This window comes from Silurus aristotelis, assembly GCF_946808225.1.
Source record: "Silurus aristotelis genome assembly, chromosome: 10".
Lineage (NCBI taxonomy): Eukaryota > Metazoa > Chordata > Actinopteri > Siluriformes > Siluridae > Silurus > Silurus aristotelis.
The window spans coordinates 14,815,155-14,838,478 of NC_139583.1; the positions used below are offsets into that span (position 1 = coordinate 14,815,155).

A 23,324-nucleotide genomic window follows, 5' to 3' on the forward strand; every position below is an offset into this window, starting at 1 on the left:
TTTCAGCAGCAGGGCTGGGTTCTTGTGTCCTAAATCCAAAGCGGAATAAAGCGGAACCGCTGGATCAAATAAGCGCGCTCTCGCCAATAGTATAAAAAAACCCGATGTTGCCAGATTGGTCTGCGACCGGTTTGAATTTGGTTTTGGCATGCACCGTTAGGCACTTTATGTGAGGGGATGGTTGCCGTGTTTTAGGAAACATATTATGTAATTACAGTTTGTAGTCGTCTGCAGTAAATTGGCTCGCTTTTAAACCGTGCGTAGGGTGGAAACAGTCCAATCTGGCAACCCGTATAAACAGCATCTGCAAAATGAGATGAATCGAAAGACAATGTAGCAGCAATACGGTTCTACTATTACTCAACTACATATGTATAACGCTGATAAACTCGTGTGCTAGTCTGTATTTCTGTACTCATTTGGCATGGCTATAAATAGACTCTGTGTGTATGACAAGCACACCCTACTTGAATAATTGATTTTTCTTTCCCCCTTTTATTATTATTACTTTACTGAAACCAGGCATTTAGGATTCATGCATTTCTGCAAGGGCGAGGTCTCAGCATTATTGATTTAGTAGGTCAAAGTGTTGCTTCACTGTGTTCCATCTGTGGTCGATAATTGCATGTTATACATAATCATGTCTCAATACACAGATTGCTTTAAGGCTTTTGCAAGTGAAAAGTAGTTCAGTACAAGTCCCAGATAAAGCAAGACATACACATATATTTAAATGGTGCATACAACTAATTAAACTAAGAAAACTCATTAAAATAAAAACTTAGGGCACAATATTATACCAGAAACCAGACAGACGGGGGAAAAGGAGAATGACAAATGGTGCAGGAGCCAGGATGCAGAGTTTGGTATGAAAACGGAGAGAGGGAAGGAGAGGGGAGAGAGAAGTGAAAAGCAGGGACACACATTGAGAAGCACACTTGCTTTCTGGGAATCAATGTCCCTTCTTGCTGGCAGGTGGATTCCATTACTCGTGTGATGCCTGGACAGGTGGCCAGGTTGTGAAGACATGGTTACGGTTAATCTAAAAGTTAATAGACCATTCTTTTATTAATGGAACACAGAACATCATCGTAAACCTTTATTTAGCAAGCTGAAACATGATTTTTTTTTTATATATATATATATATAAAATATATCTACTTAAAAGCTACAAAGGGTATATGAAAGAACAACTTTAACACAAAACCTAAAGTTCTCCAGCACACTTGACAGGGGAGATCAGATTTCTTTTGTGTGTGTATCCTATTGTATGCCAAGCTTACACATCAACAATTAAGCAAGAATGCACCAAAGGTGTCTGAATGTCTAAGTAAGAAAATTACAATATTTAACTAGGGTAAATCTGCAATAATCACATCACTTTAATATGGTGCTCTATGATAATCTTTTCAAAACTTTTTATGCAATAAATGAAAAGACGTCATCCAAACAGTTGAGTGGAACCCAAGCTTTATATCTGACCATTCAATCATACCCAAGGTAAAACTGCTGACAATGTTGCTCTTTGCATCCACGAGCTCATGTGGCATAATTTTAGTATTTTTATACAGCCACATTATTAGCAGTCTACTGGGGTACTGGTACCATTGAGCCACCTAACAGTTGAGATGGCGTGGTGTCTTTTTTGGGCAGGCAATGGTATTATCTTCCTTCCAGTCTTTGGAGAAGCAAGCAGAACTCCTTATGGAGAAATATTCTTGGCTATTTAATTAATTGAGGGTCAACTCAAACTTAAGTTGACCCTCACAATTTGAATATTGTACAGCAGTCAGCTACAGATATACCTGCCATAGGCAATCTGAGATGATGAGCATGAGATGATGAAAGAGAACTGTAACTTTAGCTGTTCATTGGCTTGAAAAATCCAGCCAATTGTGCAGTATTTAGATGCTATTCACAAACAGATTAAAGCAAAACCTTTTATTTAGTTTGCACTATATTTTTAGTTATATATTATAGTAAATGGTAAATACTTAGTGCTTACAACACCAGTGTTTTGTAGGGCCATGTTTATTGTAAAGTAATCTGCAATAGCTAAAGGTAGATTGATGAGATAAATAGATACATTTTTTGCTAAAACTTTCATCTATCAATTAAGCTTGATTGTGTTGTTTTGTAACTTTTGTTGCACATAATTATGATTATTATAAAGTTTATTATTATTATTATTATTAGAATTGTTATTATTATTATTATTATTATTATTATTATTATTATTATTATTATTATTATTATTATTATTATTATTATTATTATTTTTACATGGTTTTTTTTTTTACATGTTTTACAAATGTTGTTAAACACTTGCTCAAGAATAACGGGTCTTTTACTGGTTTACCGAAATATAGTAATAACATCTTTTCACAGTTAGGCTGGATTACAACATCGACAGTTGTATTTCACCTCTCCAAACCCCCAAGAGAGGAGACTTACATTGTGCACATATTTTGTGCACATGTACTTTCCATCCGTTCTCCCTGCTGCAACAACCCACAAATTAGCCGGCCTGTGGCTATATCATGCTTCTCTTGACAGGGCTTTGCTAACAAGCCATACTGCAACACTTGCATGCCATACATCCACATTCTGCAGACCCTGAAAGCCAAAGACAAGCATCACTTATGCACTCTCTGAGTTGGCATTGACCATCTTAAGGCGGCCATTAACGCTTCATATATCCCTTGTGTTGACTGTGCAGTGATGCAGACATGGTATGCCGAGGTGGCAGATTAGACCTTGATTTAGAATCTGAATTTGACAAAAGCACTGCAGAATATACTGCTCTATATGTCACTAGAATTATGTTATAAATCTACACAAAATAGACCATAATAATATCGAACTGCCACACCACAGCCTAGTTCTATGTTCCAACACCCAAGTTCTGCCTGTCTCATGTGATCACTTAACAGGCAGAGTTATTTCCCCTATCCCCCTTCTATTAAAGTGTTCCCCTAACTCCATGGACAATAGGGCCTGCTGGCAGGAAGTCTTACATAAAAAAAAAACAATGCTCATACTCAGTGTCTGTATCAACACTAGTGCTTTAATTGAATCAATTTGTTTCACTGTAGACAGAAGCACAGTAAAACTGGTGGGCCCTGAAGTAAAAATGGTCCAGGATCAGCTTCTGTTAAAGGTGCTAGGCTGATGGACTGCAGTTGCAGAGGGCATTCCAATATCTTCAAAACAGGCTTGATAGGGGTTCAATCTCATGGCCTTCTTCATAAACTCCACATCTTTGTGGTCAGTGATCACCACAAAGAAATGCCTGGCTCCTTCCATTAATGTCTTCATTCATCTAGGGCTTCTTTCTTCTTCTTCTTCATTTTCTTCTTCTTCTTCTGGCTTCTCACATTAGGGGTCACCACAGCGGATCATCCGTCTCTTTACCACTCTGTCCTCTACATCTGCCGCTTTCAACCCAACTTCCTGCATGTCTTCCCTCACCACATCTATAAACCTCCTCCATGGCCTTCCACTTTTCCTCCTTCTTGGTGGCTCCATCCTCAGCATTCTCCTAATGATATACCCCTTGTCCCTTCTCTGCACATGTCCAAACCATCTCCCTCATCTTGTCTCCAAAACGTCCTACATGCGCTGCCCCTCTTATAAACTCATTTCTAATCCTGTCCATCCTCGTCACTCCCAATGAAAATCTTAACATCTTCAGCTCTGCTACCTCCAGCTCCACCTCCTGTCTTTTACTCAATGACACTGTCTCTAAACCATACAACATCACAGGTCTCACCACAGTCCTATAAACTTTCTATCACAAATCACTCCTGCCACTCTTCTCCACCCACTCCACCCTGCCTGTACTTTTTTCCTCTCTTCTCTAACACAATCTAGGGCTTCTTTAATAGGCAGTAACTCCCAGTTTTCCACATCATGATTAATTATCACTGGGGAGAGTTTTCTGAAATATAAGGCAAACTAGTAAGCTTTGGATGGTTTACCTTGACTTGGGATGAAGAGTTTGCGCTTTTACCCCATAAAAAACATGAGACCTTGATGGGGAAAATGGGAGCAGTTTTAAATCTTTTCTTTAAAGACCATATATCTCTGTAGCACTGTTTATCTTCAATCATTTAGTTGCTTGGGTTTGCCATTTAAAAGAAATGTAAGTGGGGATTGTACACTACCAAATGTATTACTAGAAGAACTCTGTTGCAGGTTTTTAATTGTCTGTGGTTGAGGCAGTTTTCACTTGTTTTTAATTCTTTTCAACCATATTCATTTGTGTTATAACCTAGGACATTTACTGAGTTCCGAGACCTTCTGAAAACCTTATTTTTCAGCTTAACACAGCAATTGTGATTAAAGACTCAACATAGAACAGCATTAAGTTGGGCTATGTGTTCAGTGTCTATCCAGGAGTATTGTGGAATGTCATCTATATAAGTTATGAAACAATCATTTAAAAATTTCTCTAGCACCATATTAATGAAGGCTTGGAACACAAAAGGAGCATTTATGTGCCCATAGCGTATCACCAGGTATTCATAATGCCTTGGGCCCAGACTGTAGTATGTGTAAAATCTGTGAGATATTCCTTCATGGATTGGGTTTTCAGGGAGCGACAGGGGATACACATACCCTAGGGGGAATTGAAGTCACCAGAAGTTCAATGGAGCCATCCCTTGGTCTGTAAGGAGGCAGCCTGGATACCTTAGCTTTTTTAAATCCTGTGTAAGGATCATCACTTCAGTATGAGTCTCAGTGCACTCTATGTGGGTAGAATGTCAGGAGAGAGATAGACAGTGATTAAAACAGGAAGCATCCCAGGAGATGAGTACCTTCTGTCTTGGACAGACAGCTATAGACAAACTATGACAGTGATACGTTTTCTGCAGCACCAGAATGTAGGGATGTTTTTTCTGAACATGAAGATATCTTCTCAAGTAAAGACATATGTCTACTTTCTACCATAGGTTTTATGTTTATGCGCACCTGGTCATGACGGGTGTCTTTGATTCACCTGGTCGTGGCATTGTGTCTTTGTTTTTGCAGTAAAATGCAGTCAAAACATGTTATTTCTCTTCACCAGGTAGACTGTTGTGAGACACTGACATAGATTTTAACTTGGTTTAAAATGAAGTCAGTTTGGGCCTGTGGACTTATAAATCATTAAATACATGCAAATAGCAACCTGGAAAAAGTGGTTTATGGTTAGTCTGTCATCTCGACCAGATAGCACAGTTTGTCAAAAGCTGGCCTTGCTACATAATGATCTTTAAGGCTGATTTGTTCCAGCTGTTCTCTTTGGTTGAAGAGTGTACAAAAAAGATATCTCTGCAGCAGACTTCCTTTTCCTGTTTCAGCATGAACAACATTTCTCTAGCATCTATTCGTGGATGATTTTAAAACTTCTGTTCACATATAGAGAATTCAGCTGTGCTAGGCTAAATGTAGTGGTTTCCCATGAATGTGCTCAGAAACTCTTATCTTAACTGTCTTATCCACAAAAAATACACATTTTTGTATCACAACGGATTAATAGATGTACTTTTGGATGCATACCTATGCAGACACATTGATAAATTGTAGCAGTAACTCACTGATTATTTTTGGTTTGAGTAGCTCTTCCCTAACACTGGCCATCTGTGTTCATAATCAGCCATGAATTGACCTTAGTTCAGGTAACTGAACGGGGCCCTAGAAGATGCAGAATATGGATCCATGTGCACAAGGATTTATTGAGGAGAAAATCAAGCCAGACAGGGTTGATATAACAAGATCAAATATATTAATGAACACATTCAAGGGCAAAACACAAAATAGGAATCATTGAAAGGGCCGGGTTAACCATAGTCAGGGCAAATCTCTAGGTCAGTAAACAGTAGACTATTTTTTATCAGATGAACAAAAAAGATGTCTCCAAGAGTGCATTTGTTTTTTGTTTTTTTAAACAGATTGAACAGCAAATTTGAAGTGGCTTAAATTTCAACTAAGGGCACTCTCAGGCAATTGCCTAGTGGCACAGAGTATATTAGAGTTACATATTAAATAATGAATAATAATGAATATTAACTAATGAATAATCAACATACTGAATTTCTTCTTTAATTTGAGGGTTTACCATTAAATTGGATGATACAATAAGAATACCAGCACTTTTTTCTATATGAAGAACACACTAGACGACAGAAAATCACTCTGGAGAAGCATAGAATATTTATTTTCCTTTCAAAGCACACCCACTTATAACAGTTGGCCAGAATTAAAACACCCCCATGAGGTATCTATATCTGCTTCAAAATCAACAACCAAGTGAAATCTTTGCCAGAGTAAATACAGAAGGTTTATCACAATATATAATCCATTGGAAAGCCTTATAAACAGGAAGATCAGATTACTTGCTGAAGGCAAAGCTGAAGGTGAGACACCCGAAGAAAAAGCAGGAACTGAAAATAACTGCAGTAAAGACCTGGCAAAATATCACCAGTGAAGAAAGTGAGCACTTGGTGATGTCTATAGGTTCAAGACTTCAGGCAGTAATTCCTGATTAATTTCTTTTTGAGTGGAAATCACCTTGTGTTCAAATACTAATAGGATTAGAAGTATGGCAGGCATAAAACATCAATGACACTAATTAACATTTATTGAAAGTACACGTCTAACATGTGTATTTATTTTTCATTTAAAACGACAATAAATAAGAGTTAATATTGAATTCAAGGGCAACCTGAAACACAATACAAGCTTTTTCAGATGAAATGTTTAGGTTTAAGGATTACATTTCTGTTAAATAAAGGTTGATATTTTGTGTTGATCATTGTAAACTGGAACGCTTAAACAAATTTTGTTTTAACTTTCATATTTCTATCAGTTAGGATTAATTAGTGACTGCCCATGAATACATGTTTGAACGTTAAAATATTAATAGCATTGATTAGTAAATTGGCTGAATGTACTGTGCCAACCACAGAAAATCTATGAAAATAAGTATCTAAAATCATAGGCAAATGTTTGAGGAAATACAATCAACATTTTTTCATTTCCTGTAGCTGTGTTAGATCCAACCATTGTACCTTTCAGTAGACAGGCATGTAATTTCTCCAATTTTGACCATTCCTGACTTTCTGACTGGCCATTCTAACAAGGGTATTTATAACAGCACTGCTGGAACATATAATGAGAAGTCCTGTATCAGGGCTAGACTTAGGTCTTACTTGAATAATCATGTTCAATGTCTCGATGCCCTGTTGACATTTGTTAAATCTTTTTCTTATTATTAATTTTCAAAAAAGATCAAGTTATTTTTAATAAGATTAGTTTTATGAAGATAACACATGATCCAACTGACATGTTTGTTTTGGAAATAAATACTTTTTCATCACATATACTACACCCTTCAAAATAATGACTAATAAGGGCAAAATAATATTTAAAATAAACCCAAAAAATTATTTAACTAATATTTTGATAGGGCCACTGGTAGATTTACATTTACCTTAAAATTACATTTTAAAGCTTTTGTGTTTAGTGGCTCAGAAACTGAAATTTCTACAATATCAGCAAAACTCGATGGCCTTTTCTTACAGGATTAGACTTGACTCTAGTCAAACATACCTTCAATCAACAAAGAAAATTTTAGTTTTTTTAAAAAAGCAAATTAAATCATTTCCAGTCACCATCTGAATTTTCATGAAACCTGTTGTCTGAAATCTAGAGATAAAGCCACATACAACAACCTATGCATTAAGGTTCTCAAACATTTTCCAGATCTGAAAAAATCTGAATATCTTTATTAGTGTCTTTCTATCCTTGCTAGAAGTTTTAGGAATAGATGCAGTTCTCTTTTTCTTTCCAGGTAAGGCATTATAAAATATTTTAATTGTTAAGCAGCAGACCATGGTACACAATCTATACAATAATTTCACTTCTTAAGATTATTTATTGCAAGCTATTCATTCAATATATTTGTATATATTTTGCTTATAAATCTGGAGGGCATTTTATGCCTTTCACTTTTGGGTTACTGTCCCCCTTTTGCTGTCACATGGATATTGCTCTTCTGAAGTAAAGCTAAAGTAGGTCACCTACATTATTTGACTTAACAGTGTTAGACTGGAGAAATACTTGATTAGTCTAGCCTCCCCATGCTGGCACCCAATTTCATTTACCTTTTAGCAGTCACTTGCAGCTCTAGCTTCTGAATGTGTCAGGTCAGTTGCCATAGTACATATCTTGTTGGATGAGTCAGAATGATAGATTCCTTCTTGTGTTACTTTTATAGCATTTGGTATCCATGCTACAGTTGCTGTCTCCTGTTTCAGCTCTTACCCAATGTGCATAGTTTTCCTAATCTTTCCATTATTAAATATCTTACACAAGGTAAAGACACAGACCATTGAAACCAAAGGTTTTAGGAAAATTTTTTGAACCTGTCCTTCTTTTTTGATACTGGCACAAAATGTGATTTAAAACGTCTTCAGTGTCAACAACTTTTTCCTTTGTGGAAAACACTTACTAATGTACCTTGTTATATAAATGTAATATAAAGTTTGTTATACTGAGCCTGATTGCTGCTTTGTCTTCTGGTGGATGAAAATGTGTTCACCAGAGAATGAAATGGCAAATGGAGTAAATATCAGATGTAAATGTCACTTAACGCTTTTTGTAACTGTATTGCTTCTCATTGTGTTGACCAACAATAAGTTATTCTGTAAAGGAATGGTTGGCGAAAAGTTGTGTCAATTATAACAGAGAGGAATTTTTAAAGAATATTAAAAAAAGCATTAGGCTACCATTACCATACCTTTGACTCAAATGTTTGTCACTGTTTATAGCTTTTCAATATAGCATCTTTGTATTCCTAAAATATAGCATCTTGTATCCATTATGTATGCAAGCCTGCACAATGATGCAACACACATCATTTCACATGGAAACATAAATTGATTACCCAGTGTGTAATTTCATTTTCTGAAATAACATATATTTTCTTTACCCATCTGAAAGACTTCAGGCAGTACAGTAATTTTAGTACCAATTCTCCAACTATCTCTATACCGGTTAACTTCATTGACCCACAGTCCTTGACTTTGTCATTTTATATGCAATATATACAGTAATGATATGTATAAATAATCAAATAGACACCAATTTGAACAATTTGAAATGTTTGTTTCTTTTGACTACAGGAATAATTTAACATGCAATAACAAAGTCTGTTTTTGGTTTCTTTACAGATATTTCGGAGAGCCGATAAGGATGGTGAGTATGTATCTAGTCATAACAAATGTTTCTGAATCAATTGAATTGTTATTCAGAAAGATATGTTACATTAATCCTGTATTTTATAAGTAGACATAAGGAAAGGATGAGTATGAACAATTCTGCTGAGGTGATTGGATGAAGATGAGATACCTATAAATTGGCAGATTTCCCTTTAAACTTATGCTGGGAAGGTTGGCAGTGTATTTTGCTAATAGTCCAGCTAATTAGAATGTAATGTTTGAGAAACATACAAGGCGGTGGTAAATTTGAGATGGAATTTTAGTGCTGTTATGCATATGCAATTTTCAGCGCTATAGCATCATGATTAGATTTTGTCTCCTCAGAGAAATATATAATATCCTGTCACTTGTAATTAAAGCTGCAGTTTACATGTTTACATACAGTACACATAAGCTTAAGATATTAATTCCCAGTATTTCACAAATGCATATGACATTTGCAAGTAACTTGTGAATTTACACATCCACAACTGCGGTAGAGACAGATTTATTTAAACTTTAATTCACTTTATCAGAATTCCAATGGATCAAAATTGTACTCTTTCTTCAGTCTGGAACATTGCAACTGTTCGGTAATCCAACTATGTGTTTAAGGGTCTACCTTTAAAAACTTTTTTTTATGAAATCCAAGCAACTTATCTAAGATCTCAAAAGCTGTGGCCCTTCGCAATTTTATTGAGATAAAACAAAAAACTTTTGTATTGTATGCATAAATAAAAATCTTTGGAACACATCGACAAAACATTTAGGATATTAAGACAATAATTCAACAAAGGAACTGATGAAGGAGTTAGGGGCTTTATGTACCAAAGTATGTAAATCCATAATTGCACTTTCTTGTCACACAAGAAATAAGCCTCTATAAAAGCATTTTTTTTTAAGCCAGACTGATATTTTAGATGATGACTAAGGTGAAGACCTAGGTTTTCAGAACAGTGTTCTCTAGCCAGATGAAACAAAAATGAAAACATTTGGCCATAATGATCATTACAGCACAGCGTGGAAAAAAAGGGGGGCTTTTAATCTGAAAATGGAACTAGCCTACTTCAGGAAATTTAGATTATCTATAAATACTGCATCAATATGTCAAGACATCAACCGGAAAGCTTTTGCTTGGGTCTTCCAGCAGGGCAAACATACCTTTAAATTTATAACTCAATGGTTTAAAGACAACAAATTAAAAGTGATATAGTGACCATAAGAAAACCATTATTTTAATTACAGTAAATTCATTTAAAATATTTCGTAACTTATATTTCATAAATCATTATTTTTGACCCATTACATGTAAGCTTTTGGCCCCAACTGTATGCTCTGGTTAGTCTTATACTTTGCTCTTAAAAGTATTAAAAGAATGTATTATATTTGACACACAAACTGTAACAGGTGAAATTTGCTATCACATGCAGTATATCCTCATAATTACACAAAACAAGAGCCAACTCTTCTGTCTGCTCTACTCGCTAACCCCTTCGGATTCAATTTACCTAAGTGTTGTACATATGATTGAAGAGGGTTGTTGTTAAGGTATTGAAGTTAAGGACCGTCGTGACATCAGAATTTTATGCTTGTCTGTAAGGGGCATTTACTCTCAGAACCTCCGATGATTCTACAAAGCAGCAATACATAATTCTCCTTTTATTACTACTTCCAAACTAGAGGTTATGAAATTGACTCGGGGATCTGCCTCTTTCTGGGGCTTCTATATTTGTTGCATTACTTTTGCTACAGGTAAGAGAGGCATGGCATCTAGAAACTAAAAAAATCACATTTAAATGGAACAAATTACATCTTCATGGTTCTCATCCTGATTTTATACATATGATTCAACTTAATGTTGCCCATGTCAAATTCTGCTTCTTTTTCACATTGGTCTTTTAATTTGAATTTTTTTTAGTGTTTAAATGAACAGTCATGGCCTTAAATTGATTGATGGATATTTTTATGCTTATTAAGTTGGAGCCATAATTGCAGATGTACTTGCTACTTCATTTGAGATAAGTCTCATTATGCAAATAGACCCTTTTATCCTCATGCATATTCCTTGCCCTTTAGATCAACCATCATTATGAGAAACCAACTATAGCAAGTTATAAAATCTGTAAAGCATTCATGGGTAAATACATTTCATGCATTTTCATTATTTTATATTCTGGATTATCATAAGCAAAAATTCCTGGCTTGCTTGACTCACAGCAGTCTAGGTTTTTTTTTTATATCAAAGCACACAGACAGACTGTGTTTGATATAAAAAACATAAGCATGAATTTGTTGTTTATTTGTAGGTACAGTATGGGTGTGAAAAATATTCACACCCCTCTCTGTGGTATCTGTGTATAAGAGACAGTTTGCTATAAATAAATAAAAAAGCTTCCTCTTAAAAGAAATTGCTATTTGATGTGTGGTACTAGCACACAGTGATGTTTAAACCTCTCCTGAGAGCAACTTGCTGTATGTTTTAATGAGAAGGAAAAGGAAAGAGAGAGGAGGAGATGTGGAGGACGGCAGGTGATGGATGCCAGGCTGTTCTAGACATTTGCTCTAAATCAGAGTAGCGGCGACAAGCTGTATTTTCTTATAAATTTAATTTGTTCTAAACCTTTTCTTTCTTACACAAAATTATTTTTCCTTATGTTGATCCTTAAGTTGCACCAGCCTTATGGCCATGTGGTCAAGACTCTAAAAAAATTAATCAGGTTTACTTTGTTGCTGTATTTTATTTTAGTTAAATTCCTTTGTAATGGAATATGCAATACAATAATACAATGCTCATGATGAAACCATTATTAGGTCTTCTATATATTTTTTCCAATCCTAACTTGGTATTAGTTTGCAATTCATTGAAAAATTAATCAACTGAGAGCTATGATGCTAATTTACATTTTTGGATGCACAAAGAAGAAAATTGCACATATATGTTTTATTTTCTCTAATGATGCAACTATTAAAACTGTTCAGACTGCACAAATTCTTAAGTATAGCTGTATGTCTGTAAACAATTTACAGGAGTAAATACATCTTATGTTTTTATATACTTTCATCCTAAACTCCACATCACACACAATCAACACAATCAAACCCATTTAAACACCCGAGGACTCATTTAAAGTAATTATGGAGGTCAGTTGGCGGTCTAGTGGTTAAGATGCAGCGCTCCCACCGCTGCGACCCGGGTTCGATTCCCGGTCAGGGAACCATCCCCAGCCACTCTTAGTGCCGGTCCCAAGCCCGGATAAATTGTGGGAGGGTTGCGTTAGAAAAAAAGAAAGAAAAAAAGAAAGTTTTTAAGTTGGCTCCACAGTTTTTTCCTTTGAACCAGTTTGTCAAGCGTTAGCACAGAATCCAGGAGAAATGTGACACCAGTGGCCTTGTGGCATTGACCCAGCATCACACTTATAATAGTTCCCCCTCTTCAGTATTGCACCTTCTTAAATGGAGCTCTTGTGTAGGAGAGGGTTACAGATAATTATAGAGAAGTGGGTGGTAATGGAAGTGTAATTCTTCCCTCTTTGAAATTCTGTTCTTTCCAATGTGAGTTGTCATCCTATTGCATGTGTCCTTTAGTTCTTCATTAATCTTTTAGTCCTACAAAATGCAGCATAACATCTGGCTTTGTGTGTTTACTTTATTTGTGACTATTACCTAATTATCCTGTTTAAGCTTATAGATAAATCCTTATTTTGTGCTTGAGGGCTCTCTTACACACACACACACACACACACACACACACACACACACACACACACACACACACACACACACACGCAAGGATCTCTGTGTTTTGTATTCACAGGCTTTCACTGGCAACAAATAAGTGTTTGCATGCGCTTTCAGTGACAAGTAAACAGGTTGAGAATAGCCTTGTTCACAATGTTAATACAACATAGCACCCTTCCTTCATAGCTTATATGTCATTACCTGTGGTAGAAGATGCCTCGAAAATGAGGTTCTGAATTTGCATATAGAAACATATTTGCAGCACAAGTGGACAACCTTTGGAGGGGCAAGCTGAGCATTGGCATGAAACACTGATGTATGATGAAAGACCTGGTGTGTGGTTATGTGTTGTCTTAGCTAAGACTCATTTATTGTTTGTGATGGTTAGAGTCGTAGTTAGGAAAAAAACTTATAAATCCACAAAAAAGTAACTCTTGTGCTTTTTATTTTGATTTATTTTGAAGGTGGTACTTATACATAATTTTCTTAACCAAATTCTAAAAAATTATATATAGGTATATGCTGATCTCACGAAAGAGACACCTTTGTCCATTCTTAATAGTCTGTCCTTCTCCTCAATATAATTCTTGAAGGTTTCTGATCATTCACAGTCTTCCTTGTTAACTCACACACTGACAACTTCTAGGCTTTGCCGTTTATTTCACAAGCTAATTATACTCTCAGTCTCAGATTAAATGGCACTTGGGATATGGAGAGTCTTTGAAATAGGACTTGCTGGGCTTGACAAATTCATTCGTAAAAGTGAAACAGAACTAGCTTCCTGGTATTAACATTTTTTACATAAAAATAAATAAATTGTATATATATATATATATTTATATATATATATATATATATATATATATATATATATATATATATATATATATATATATATATATATATATATATACAGTGAGGAAAATAAGTATTTAAACACCCTGCTATTTTGCAAGTTCTCCCACTTAGAAATCATAGAGGGGTCTGAAATTGTCATCGTAGGTGCATGTCCACTGTGAGAGACATAATCTGAAAAAAAATCCAGAAATCACAATATATGATTTTTTAACTATTTATTTGTATGATACAGCTGCAAATAAGTATTTGAACACCTGAGAAAGTCAATGTTAATATTTGGTACAGTAGCCTCTGTTTGCAATTACAGAGGTCAAATGTTTTCTGTAGTTTTTCACCAGGTTTGCACACACTGCAGGAGGGATTTTGGCCCACTCCTCCACACAGATCTTCTCTAGATCAGTCAGGGTTCTGGCCTGTCACTGAGAAACACAGAGTTTGAGCTCCCTCCAAAGATTCTCTATTGGGTTTAGGTCTGGAGACTGGCTAGGCCACACCAGAACCTTGATATGCTTCTTACAGAGCCACTCCTTGGTTATCCTGGCTGTGTGCTTCAGGTCATTGTCATGTAGGAAGACCCAGCCTCGATCCATCTTCAATGCTCTAACTGAGGGAAGGAGGTTGTTCCCCAAAATCTCACAATACATGGCCCCGGTCATCCTCTCCTTAATACAGTGCAGTCGCCCTGTCCCATGTGCAGAAAAACCCCTAAAGCATGATGCTACCACCCCCATGCTTCACAGTAGGGATGGTGTTCTTGGGATGGTACTCATCATTCTTCTTCCTCCAAACACGTTTAGTGGAATTATGACCCAAAAATTCAATTTTGGTCTCATCTGATCACATGACTTTCTCCCATGACTCCTCTGGTTCATCCAAATGGTCATTGGCAAACTTAAGATGTGCCTGTACATGTGCTGGTTTAAGCAGGGGAACCTTCCATGCCATGCATGATTTCAAACCATGACGTCTTAGTGTATTACCAACAGTAACCTTGGAAACGTTGGTCCCAGCTCTTTTCAGGTTATTGACCAGCTCCTCCCTTGTAGTTCTGGGCTGATTTCTCATCTTCCTTAGGATCATTGAGACCCCATGAGGTGAGATCTTGCATGGAGCCCCAGTCCGAGGGAGATAGACAGTCATGTTTAGCTTCTTCCATTTTCTAATGATTGCTCCAGAATTCTAGCTGATAGACAGGTGTTCAAATACTTATTTGCAGCTGTAACATACAAATAAATAGTTTAAAAATCATATATTATGATTTCTGGATTTTTTTTTTAGATTATGTCTCTCACAGTGGACATGCACCCACGATGACAATTTCAGACCCCTCCATGATTTATAAGTAGGAGAACTTGCAAAATAGCAGGGTGTTCAAATACTTATTTTCCTCACTGTATATATATATATATATATATATATATATATATATATATATATGTGTGTGTGTGTGTGTGTGTGTGTGTGTGTGTGTGTGTGTGTGTGTGTGTGTGTGGTCATTACTTAAATTATTCAAGAAAATGGTCCTTTAATAAGTAAGTATAGTTATACTTTGTTATGTAGTGTATGTAACACTTACTGTATACACACACAATTCAACAGTGGAGGTATAAATACCTGGTGTGCTGCTCTTTGCAGTTCTTTGCTTAGCTGTAGACAGGGTTATGTATTATTCAACCTCTTCAGGGCTGTCATTTGAGCCATTCTGTTCTAACTAGAGGCCTCAGCTGCAGTGCCTCTGTGTGTGTGTGTGCAATGGACGGCCATTTTAAAGCATGGCACTCCTAGGAGCAAGTCAAAGATTTGACAGACGCACCCATGTATATGTGCAAGCACAAAAGTCTAAGTCTCAGTATAACAGTTTAGCAAAACAACTATTTGTTCATACAAAAATGCACTACAATTATCTATTCTTTTCTGTGAATCTGGTAGTTTTCCACAGATATTCTTTGTTTCAAATTGAGCCTGAACTGCATACACCAGTGTTTAAGTCTTGTGTGGCCAAAGCCAAAGTCATTAAAGATGTGACTCAATAATTAAATAAATAATCAAAAAAAATTTAACCCCAAACTATGTTAACTCGCATTTCTTAATTTGATGCTTTGGAAACAAAAGTTTAAAACAAATCTTGTCCCTTGTAGAAATGACTAGTGCTATTTTTAATGATAATTTCTATCTAAAGCATCATAAGCTTCAAGACCATGTCTCATAATTTTATCTATCTATCTATCTATCTATCTATCTATCTATCTATCTATCTATCTATCTATCTATCTATCTATATATATATATATATAGACACACATCTGATTACAGAGCCACATAAATGTAAACAGGTGCTTAATTTAAATGAATACATTACTGAGAGGTTGCCCATGCTCCAATAAGATAAATTCCTCTCTTTTCCATTATAAGTGAAATCTGGGCATTGCAGCATGATGTTTTCGACTAGTAAAGTAATGGGGACGTCCATCTTTCTCTAGTGTCCCCCATTTGCCTGTTCAAGGCTCAGATTTTTTATTTGTAATTTTTATTACTTTTGATGAATGACTGACTCATTAAAGTTGAGGTAATTATTGTCACTCATGTAAGACATAGATGCAACAAGCATTTAAATATCTTTATTGACCCTGAATGTGTGTATAAATGGGGGTTTGGCAGCAAAAGACCCTTGCTTTCTCTTCATGTGTGTTAAAACATTATGACTGATTTTAAAATGATTAATTTTCTGAAATAGTATATGCATAGTCACAGAGAAGGTAAACACTGGTTACACAAAAACTAGTTTAAGGAAGGTTAAAGAACTGGTTAAAGAACTTGAGCAAATGCCACATCCATGTGTAAATGTGTTCCTATAGTTGGTCTTTTAAGCCTGTGCCGTCACAGCTTCCATAATTTAACCAAACCCATTTACAGATTTCTGAACACTCGTGATTTATTCAGCACAAAGCCTGTTGAGTTGAGCATGTATAAAGTGCCTCAGTAGAATAGTGACCTTAAATTACATCTGATGCTTTAAGGAACAAAATTTTGCAAAATGTAGCAGCCAGTGTTATATTTTTGCTCTTCTACTGAAATTAGTAATATTGTTGAGTGCTCTTTGTCAGGCCAGCTCTTTAGAACAGGCAGTATCTGTAATTTTCAGCTCTTGTCTAGAAAGTTGGAATGATTATGTTGTCTCATTCAACAGCACAGAAAAGTGTGCTGAATAAGACAGATGCATTTAAATATGAGCTCTTAGATATTAGAGACATATTGTCTGAAAAAGCGTTGTCACTTTAAAGACAGTGGTCCTGATGAATGTGACAAAAAAACATCACCAGAAAGTTTTTTCTTTACATCATTCTCTATGATCTTTTAGATTTCTTGTCCTTGGCCTTTTTTGGTTTCTGCATTTTATAAGACTTCTACCAACTCTAGCCACAGTAGCACCTGTTAGGGACTCTGGCTACATGAGGTATCTCTTTCATCACTGGACAAAATAACTGTGGAGATTCAACATGTTAGTGTGTCATTTAAATAATTTAATGTATGTGACTCTTCTATTTTGCTCATGTGTTTGGTACACTCATTACTACTTATATTTAAAAATTACCATTTACATATTAAATAGGTTCTAAATGTAAGCTTTATTTTAACTCAGAAGTTTTAGTAAATTTCTTACTTTCCACATAATATGCATATGACTGAAATTAAAGGTTGGTTACATGTATAAAGAACATGTAACTGGGACAAACTCCAAAAAAGATTTTTTTTAAGTGATTATGCAGTAGCAAAAGAATAATAATAAAAAAAAGAGTCTACAGGGAACCATTTCAAAAGGTATTTGAAATTGGTTTGGGTGCCTGCAGCTCGAAACTCCTAGGAGCCCAGCTAATTAAAACACACTTCTGGCCTCCAGCAAAGAAATTTTGTTCTCATTTTTCCATTGTCCTGCTCCCCTGCCCCTGTCGACAAATTCAGTCCAAAACCTTGCCTTAATTCTAATTCCAGCTTAATTAATAAGATAAACGTGTGTGGTTCGCTGAAAAGCTGCATGTTAAAAGAAAATATTGGCTATGGTATGTGGTGTTTATAACACTTCTGTCAAATCAGAACTATTTGAAGCAAAAAAAATCAATCAAGTCCAGCTAACAAGTCTGTCTAACCTGAACAGACCGGCTTTAGCAAAGCTCTGTAGGAAAAGGTAGCAGAGAATTCCTGCCTGAAAATAAAATAGAGTTTGCTCTTTGGGAGATAGCCTTCTTCAGGCAGAGACAATTCTACTTATTTTTGCTGTCTCTACTTCAAAGTGCCACTGGTTTAACTGAGACCTGATTCAAACCCTTATGCTTTCATAATCTCTTCAAAAAGTCTTATAAATATGCAAGACAACCTTTGTTATTACTACTTGTATAATTGTTCTGAAAGCTTATTAATTCAGTATATAGTCATATATAATGATTTATTACATCTAATATTTGTAATTAGATCTAAGTTTCTCTTATCCACAGTTTTCCTATGCAAAGAAAATATACAGGTATTGTATGAGAGCTTCTTTCCTTGAACATTTCTTCACTAAATAGAACTCTAAAGCAGGAGGCAGTAGTGCAGTTGTGCTTTAACCTTTCTATAGAGATCCAACTTCATACACTAACTTAACCAAACAACTCTTAATGTAAGTCCTGTTGTATGATGGGCATACCTGGCATTGCTACATTGCTGATGAAAGTTAATGACATTTGTTTTTTGAGCTTCAGACTGTGTACAATATGCTGCCTGTCCCATCATTATTCCTCAGGGAGACCACTTATTGCTGAATAAACTGCCAACAGCTCTGCAGGCACCATCAGCTCTGGCATTCTTCACACAAGAACATAGTGTAGGAGGTGTCTGGCTGCCTGCTTGACTTGCTGATATTAATACTTTTATATAGCTTCCTGGATTGATTATTGTAGCACTTTATTTCCTATGCAAAATTTGTTTGCCAACCAGGTGAACAAAATTAAGTCTTTACATTTGGTTTCTTTTCATAATTCATCTAACGCATTTAGAATTATGGTTTGTATTATTTATAGCAATTTATGATTTATTTATAGCTGAGGCTTTATTAACAAGAGGAATACATATGTATCTGAAGAGCACACAGGTACTCTTCAAATCAGTTTTTTAGGGCATCTTTTTACGTTTATATGACAAATAAGGGTTCTTAACATAAAATGGGTTCTATTTGGATTTTTTTATAGACATTGTTATTTATAGAGCTAATTGTATGACTTCTGCGTTATTCGTTCAGTAAAAAAAAAAAAAGTTTGCTTTTTTTTTTTTATTATTACTTTCAAATAAAATGTAACAGAAAAATCAGTGTCAATAAAAATATGTAATAGACCACCAGAATGCTGGCTCTTAGGAATTATATGGCAAAAAAAACAAAAACAACAAACAGAAGCAAGTGTGATAGACAATGCAAAATTTCTCAAAGAGGTTTATTAACCAGCAGCTGCATAAAATGTCCTTGAGATTATTGATGAATTTCTAAAAACCTGCTTTTTTAGTTTAGTGCTGTTTTCTGTTTTTTTATGAAAAAATTTATTTGTATTTAATTTTTTAAGTTTTGATTAGAAAATTTTTAATATATGCCAAAGGCTTTTGCGCAGTACTACACAATCTTTAACGATTCTTCAGAAGGACAACTAAAGGGTCCTTAAGGGTTCTGATCATTTGAAGAGTGATGCCCTGGTCTGTTAATATAAATGAGTGACATGTAAATGTCACATGTATAAGGCTTAAAACATTCATAAAACCTATTTCCCTTCATTTAAACTAGAAGATCTACAACTGTTCTAACAATGCCCCTGTGTACATAGCAAGTTTCATGAAGATATGGTTGTTATTGGTTCCAGTGGGAGATCTTGAGTGACTGGCTACAAAGCTCTGACCTCAACTCTATTAAAGACCTTTTGAATGAGCTGAAATTTTGACTGCACCCCGGGCCTCCTCACCCTACATCAGTACCTGACTTTACTATTGTCCTTGTTGCTGAATGAGCACAAATCTCCACAACCACACTTTAAGATCTAGTGGAACATCTTCCCAAAATAGTGAAGACTAATACAACAGTAAATGGGGACTAAATGTGGAAATAGGAAAGTTATCAAATCGCATATCTTTAAAACATACTTAAAAATTATTATTATTACGTTATAATAAATGTATTATTGTCTTATGATTACTGTGTTTTTGTGATAACACTGCAAAATTGATAAAAAAAAACAACAACCCAAATGATAATTTATTATGTTAAGAAATTAGAATTCATAATAAACCTATATTTCTAGTATTGTTTATAATGGTTTATAAATAGGTTATAGCATGAATATTTGTGAATATATATTCTTTACTTTTACCCTTCACAGTTTTTAAACTAATATAACTTCTCCTTGAGATGCTGACTCAGCCTCAGGGTCAGAAAAGAAATTGTAAACTTGATGTTATTCAACACGGAAAAGTCTTTCTGCTGGAGGTGTGATGGAACTTTCTTTTTTACTTTAGTATTTTTCACTGAAAACTCTAAAAGCATGTAGGCTTTCCTTTACTTTTACAGCTATAGTAGTGTATTTTACAAGTTCATTGTTGCTGATGAGCCTTGCTTTTGTCCAAATTTGGGAAATAGCACGCTGGCACTTCAGCACCCAGATTATGTGCTGCCGCGATGGCACTGGAACCCTTGGAACAATGTATCTCATCAGAAATTTGAGTTGGAAGCATGCTGTACTCACCCCTATCCACTGACAGCTCAGAGCAACTTTACTTTTCGCTGTTTTCCGCAAGGTACCTAAAGAAGGAGACATTGTGCTGAAGCTCAACAGATATACAATACATCATGTCCAGAGATATTGCAAGCAGAACATTAGCAAGATATGTTTGGATACTTTGTCTAACAGAGTGTGTATTTTATATATATATATATATATATATATATATATATATATATATATATATATATATATATATATATATATATATATATATATATATATATATATATATATATATATATATACGGTATATACCACCACCATGCTTGACTGTATGCAGGACAATTTTCTTGGTGCTCCTCCTTGGTGCGCCACACATGGTGGACACCATCCTATTCAAACAAGTTTATCTTAGTCATATCAGACCACAGGGCATTGTTTCAGTAATCCATTCTCTTGAACAGGTTGACTTTAGCAAATTGTTTGTAGCCTTTTTTGTGAGCCAGCTTCAGAACAGGCTTTCTTCTGGGTTGACGAACATGCAAACCGACTTGTTGCAGTGTGCAGCGTATATTCTGATCACTGACAAGCAGACCTTCCGTTTCTGCAACCTCTAGAGCAATGCTGGCAGCACATTTATGCGGCTGTTTTTTGAAGCCAGCTTCTGCACCTGACGCACAACACGAGGACTCAACTTCTTTGATTGACTCAATTGACTCGTTCTAGGCCTTTTCCTTCTTCTTGATCTTCTTGATTGAAGGGGTGTACTCACTTTTGTGAAATGCTGTATATATATATATATATATATATATACCTGAATCTTCTATTCAAAAAATAAAAAAATACATGAACTGTCAACCAAACAGTATTTAGTCAAGAAAACAAAAAAGAACAAGAGTAAATCATTGATTTGACCTTTTTGCTCAAACTCCTCTGTGTTCATAGTTAGACCTCAAACATTTAAAATTAAATAAAAAAAATTAAAAACCACTATATAACACAAGCTTGCTGATATGTGCAGAGTCTACGGTGACCTTATTGCCCAAATATAGCCAGGACAAGAGAGAAATACTGGTTATATGTCATTTTACCTGTACTTCAATGTCAAGTCGCTGGACTGAAAATCAGTGGAGTGGATCAAAATCCTATCAAAAACAATTTTTTCTTATTTAAAGGTACATTATTAATTAACAGACTGAACATTTTTAAAATACAAAACCAATTAACATTTATTATCAAAGATTTTGCCCTGCTCAAATCCTTATTTTGTAGTGTACAACCTGGAACTGAAACAGATTAATTGTAAATGTATGTCAAGTACTGTTCTCAGTAGAGTTTATAATTTATAGTTATTCACAAATAAAATTGTCATATAAATCATATGTTGCTGTGAAAACCCTTAAACTTTGGTAAGATGCATGATTATAGCCTTAAATTTAAGCTAATTATTTTGCTAATTGTTATATGATCATTATAAAAAATTTAACATACCATCAACACCGTTTTGTCATATTCAGATTTTAGAATACTGATGCTACAAATAATCATCTGGAAATTTACATGAGATCAGCTCTGTAACATTTCCATATATTTTACATTCCCGCTGTAAGGTCCTCTTTGTAAAAAGCCTTGTGAACCCAAACCCTAAAAGATATCAAGTGACATAATCTAGACACTGAAAACATACATTTTATGACAGTGTAATTTGTTTTGAGGATTTTTTTAAAAACTATTTAATGATAAAAAGCTAAAAAATGCACTACACTTATTTCAGTTTAACATACGAAGATATGCACAGTAACATGTTATTAGTATACCTTCACTGAATTATTTCTGAGGAAGATGGAAACAATTTGGTTGACAGAGATTGATGCAATATTTGTGCTAAAATAAACCTTTAGTTCTTTGTACTCCTTTGTACTCATGTAATCTCTGTGCATGTGTGAATGTGTGGCCTTTCCCTTTCCTCCTTAATGAGTGTAGGTTAGGCTGGTGTTATCCTGGTCTGATCCTGCGGATATTTTGCCGGTGCTCTCTGGGGTCTCAGTCCGGGTGACATTTAGATGTCAATTAATTAGATGTCAATGTGCATGCCTATGTGTTTATCTGTGTATCTGTGTGTGCACCTCACAACTTGCCAGTGAAAGACTTTCTTAATGGAGTAGGAATGCTAATGCTCCACTGATTTGTTTACAACCCACTCATAGTGTTTCATCTTGTCTCGATCAAAAGCCCAGCCTGCATCCTGAATTGTGCTATAGCTATTTGTCAGTTGTAAAGACCAACGCTCAATGTACATGTCCAGCTATATCTATCTACTTGCAGGTCCAAGAATGCACAAGCAAAGTAAATATAGTGCTGCAGCAGCAGCTTTCTGCCCATAAACCAATTGCAGTCAATACGTTGACATGAAAAATGGGTTGGTCTATGACAAGGAGCCATTTACTCATGGTATAAATAACATAAATCTCCATTATTCAAGACTCAATGAGATCACTGTCCCTGATAATGATTTTTGTTTTCCATAAATTCTTTAAAGTCTTTCATTTAAACTCCTAGAAGCAGTTTGCACTTCCTTTTACGCAAATTAGAGTAATTATTCAAAGACATCACAAAAAGTATTTTTAAACTACTCCAGATCTAGGTTTCACTATTAATTTTGAGACATTCCCTCTTCATTCCCCACCTTACTTCGCACATTCCCCCTGGTTACAGCAGCTCCTCCTCACAATTAGGTCCTGATGGTGTT

At 35.3% G+C, this 23,324-nt stretch overlaps 1 protein-coding gene across 2 annotated transcripts in view; it reads left to right on the forward strand.

Moving 5' to 3' along the window:
- Positions 1-23,324, forward strand: part of necab2 (N-terminal EF-hand calcium binding protein 2) — an 84,491-nt gene that overhangs the window by 749 nt on the left and 60,418 nt on the right. For both annotated transcript variants that reach the window (XM_083552703.1, XM_083552704.1), the window contains exon 2: positions 9,219-9,243. In XM_083552703.1, coding sequence (XP_083408829.1) covers positions 9,219-9,243 — 25 coding nt within the window. The remainder of the gene's footprint in view (positions 1-9,218; positions 9,244-23,324) is intronic.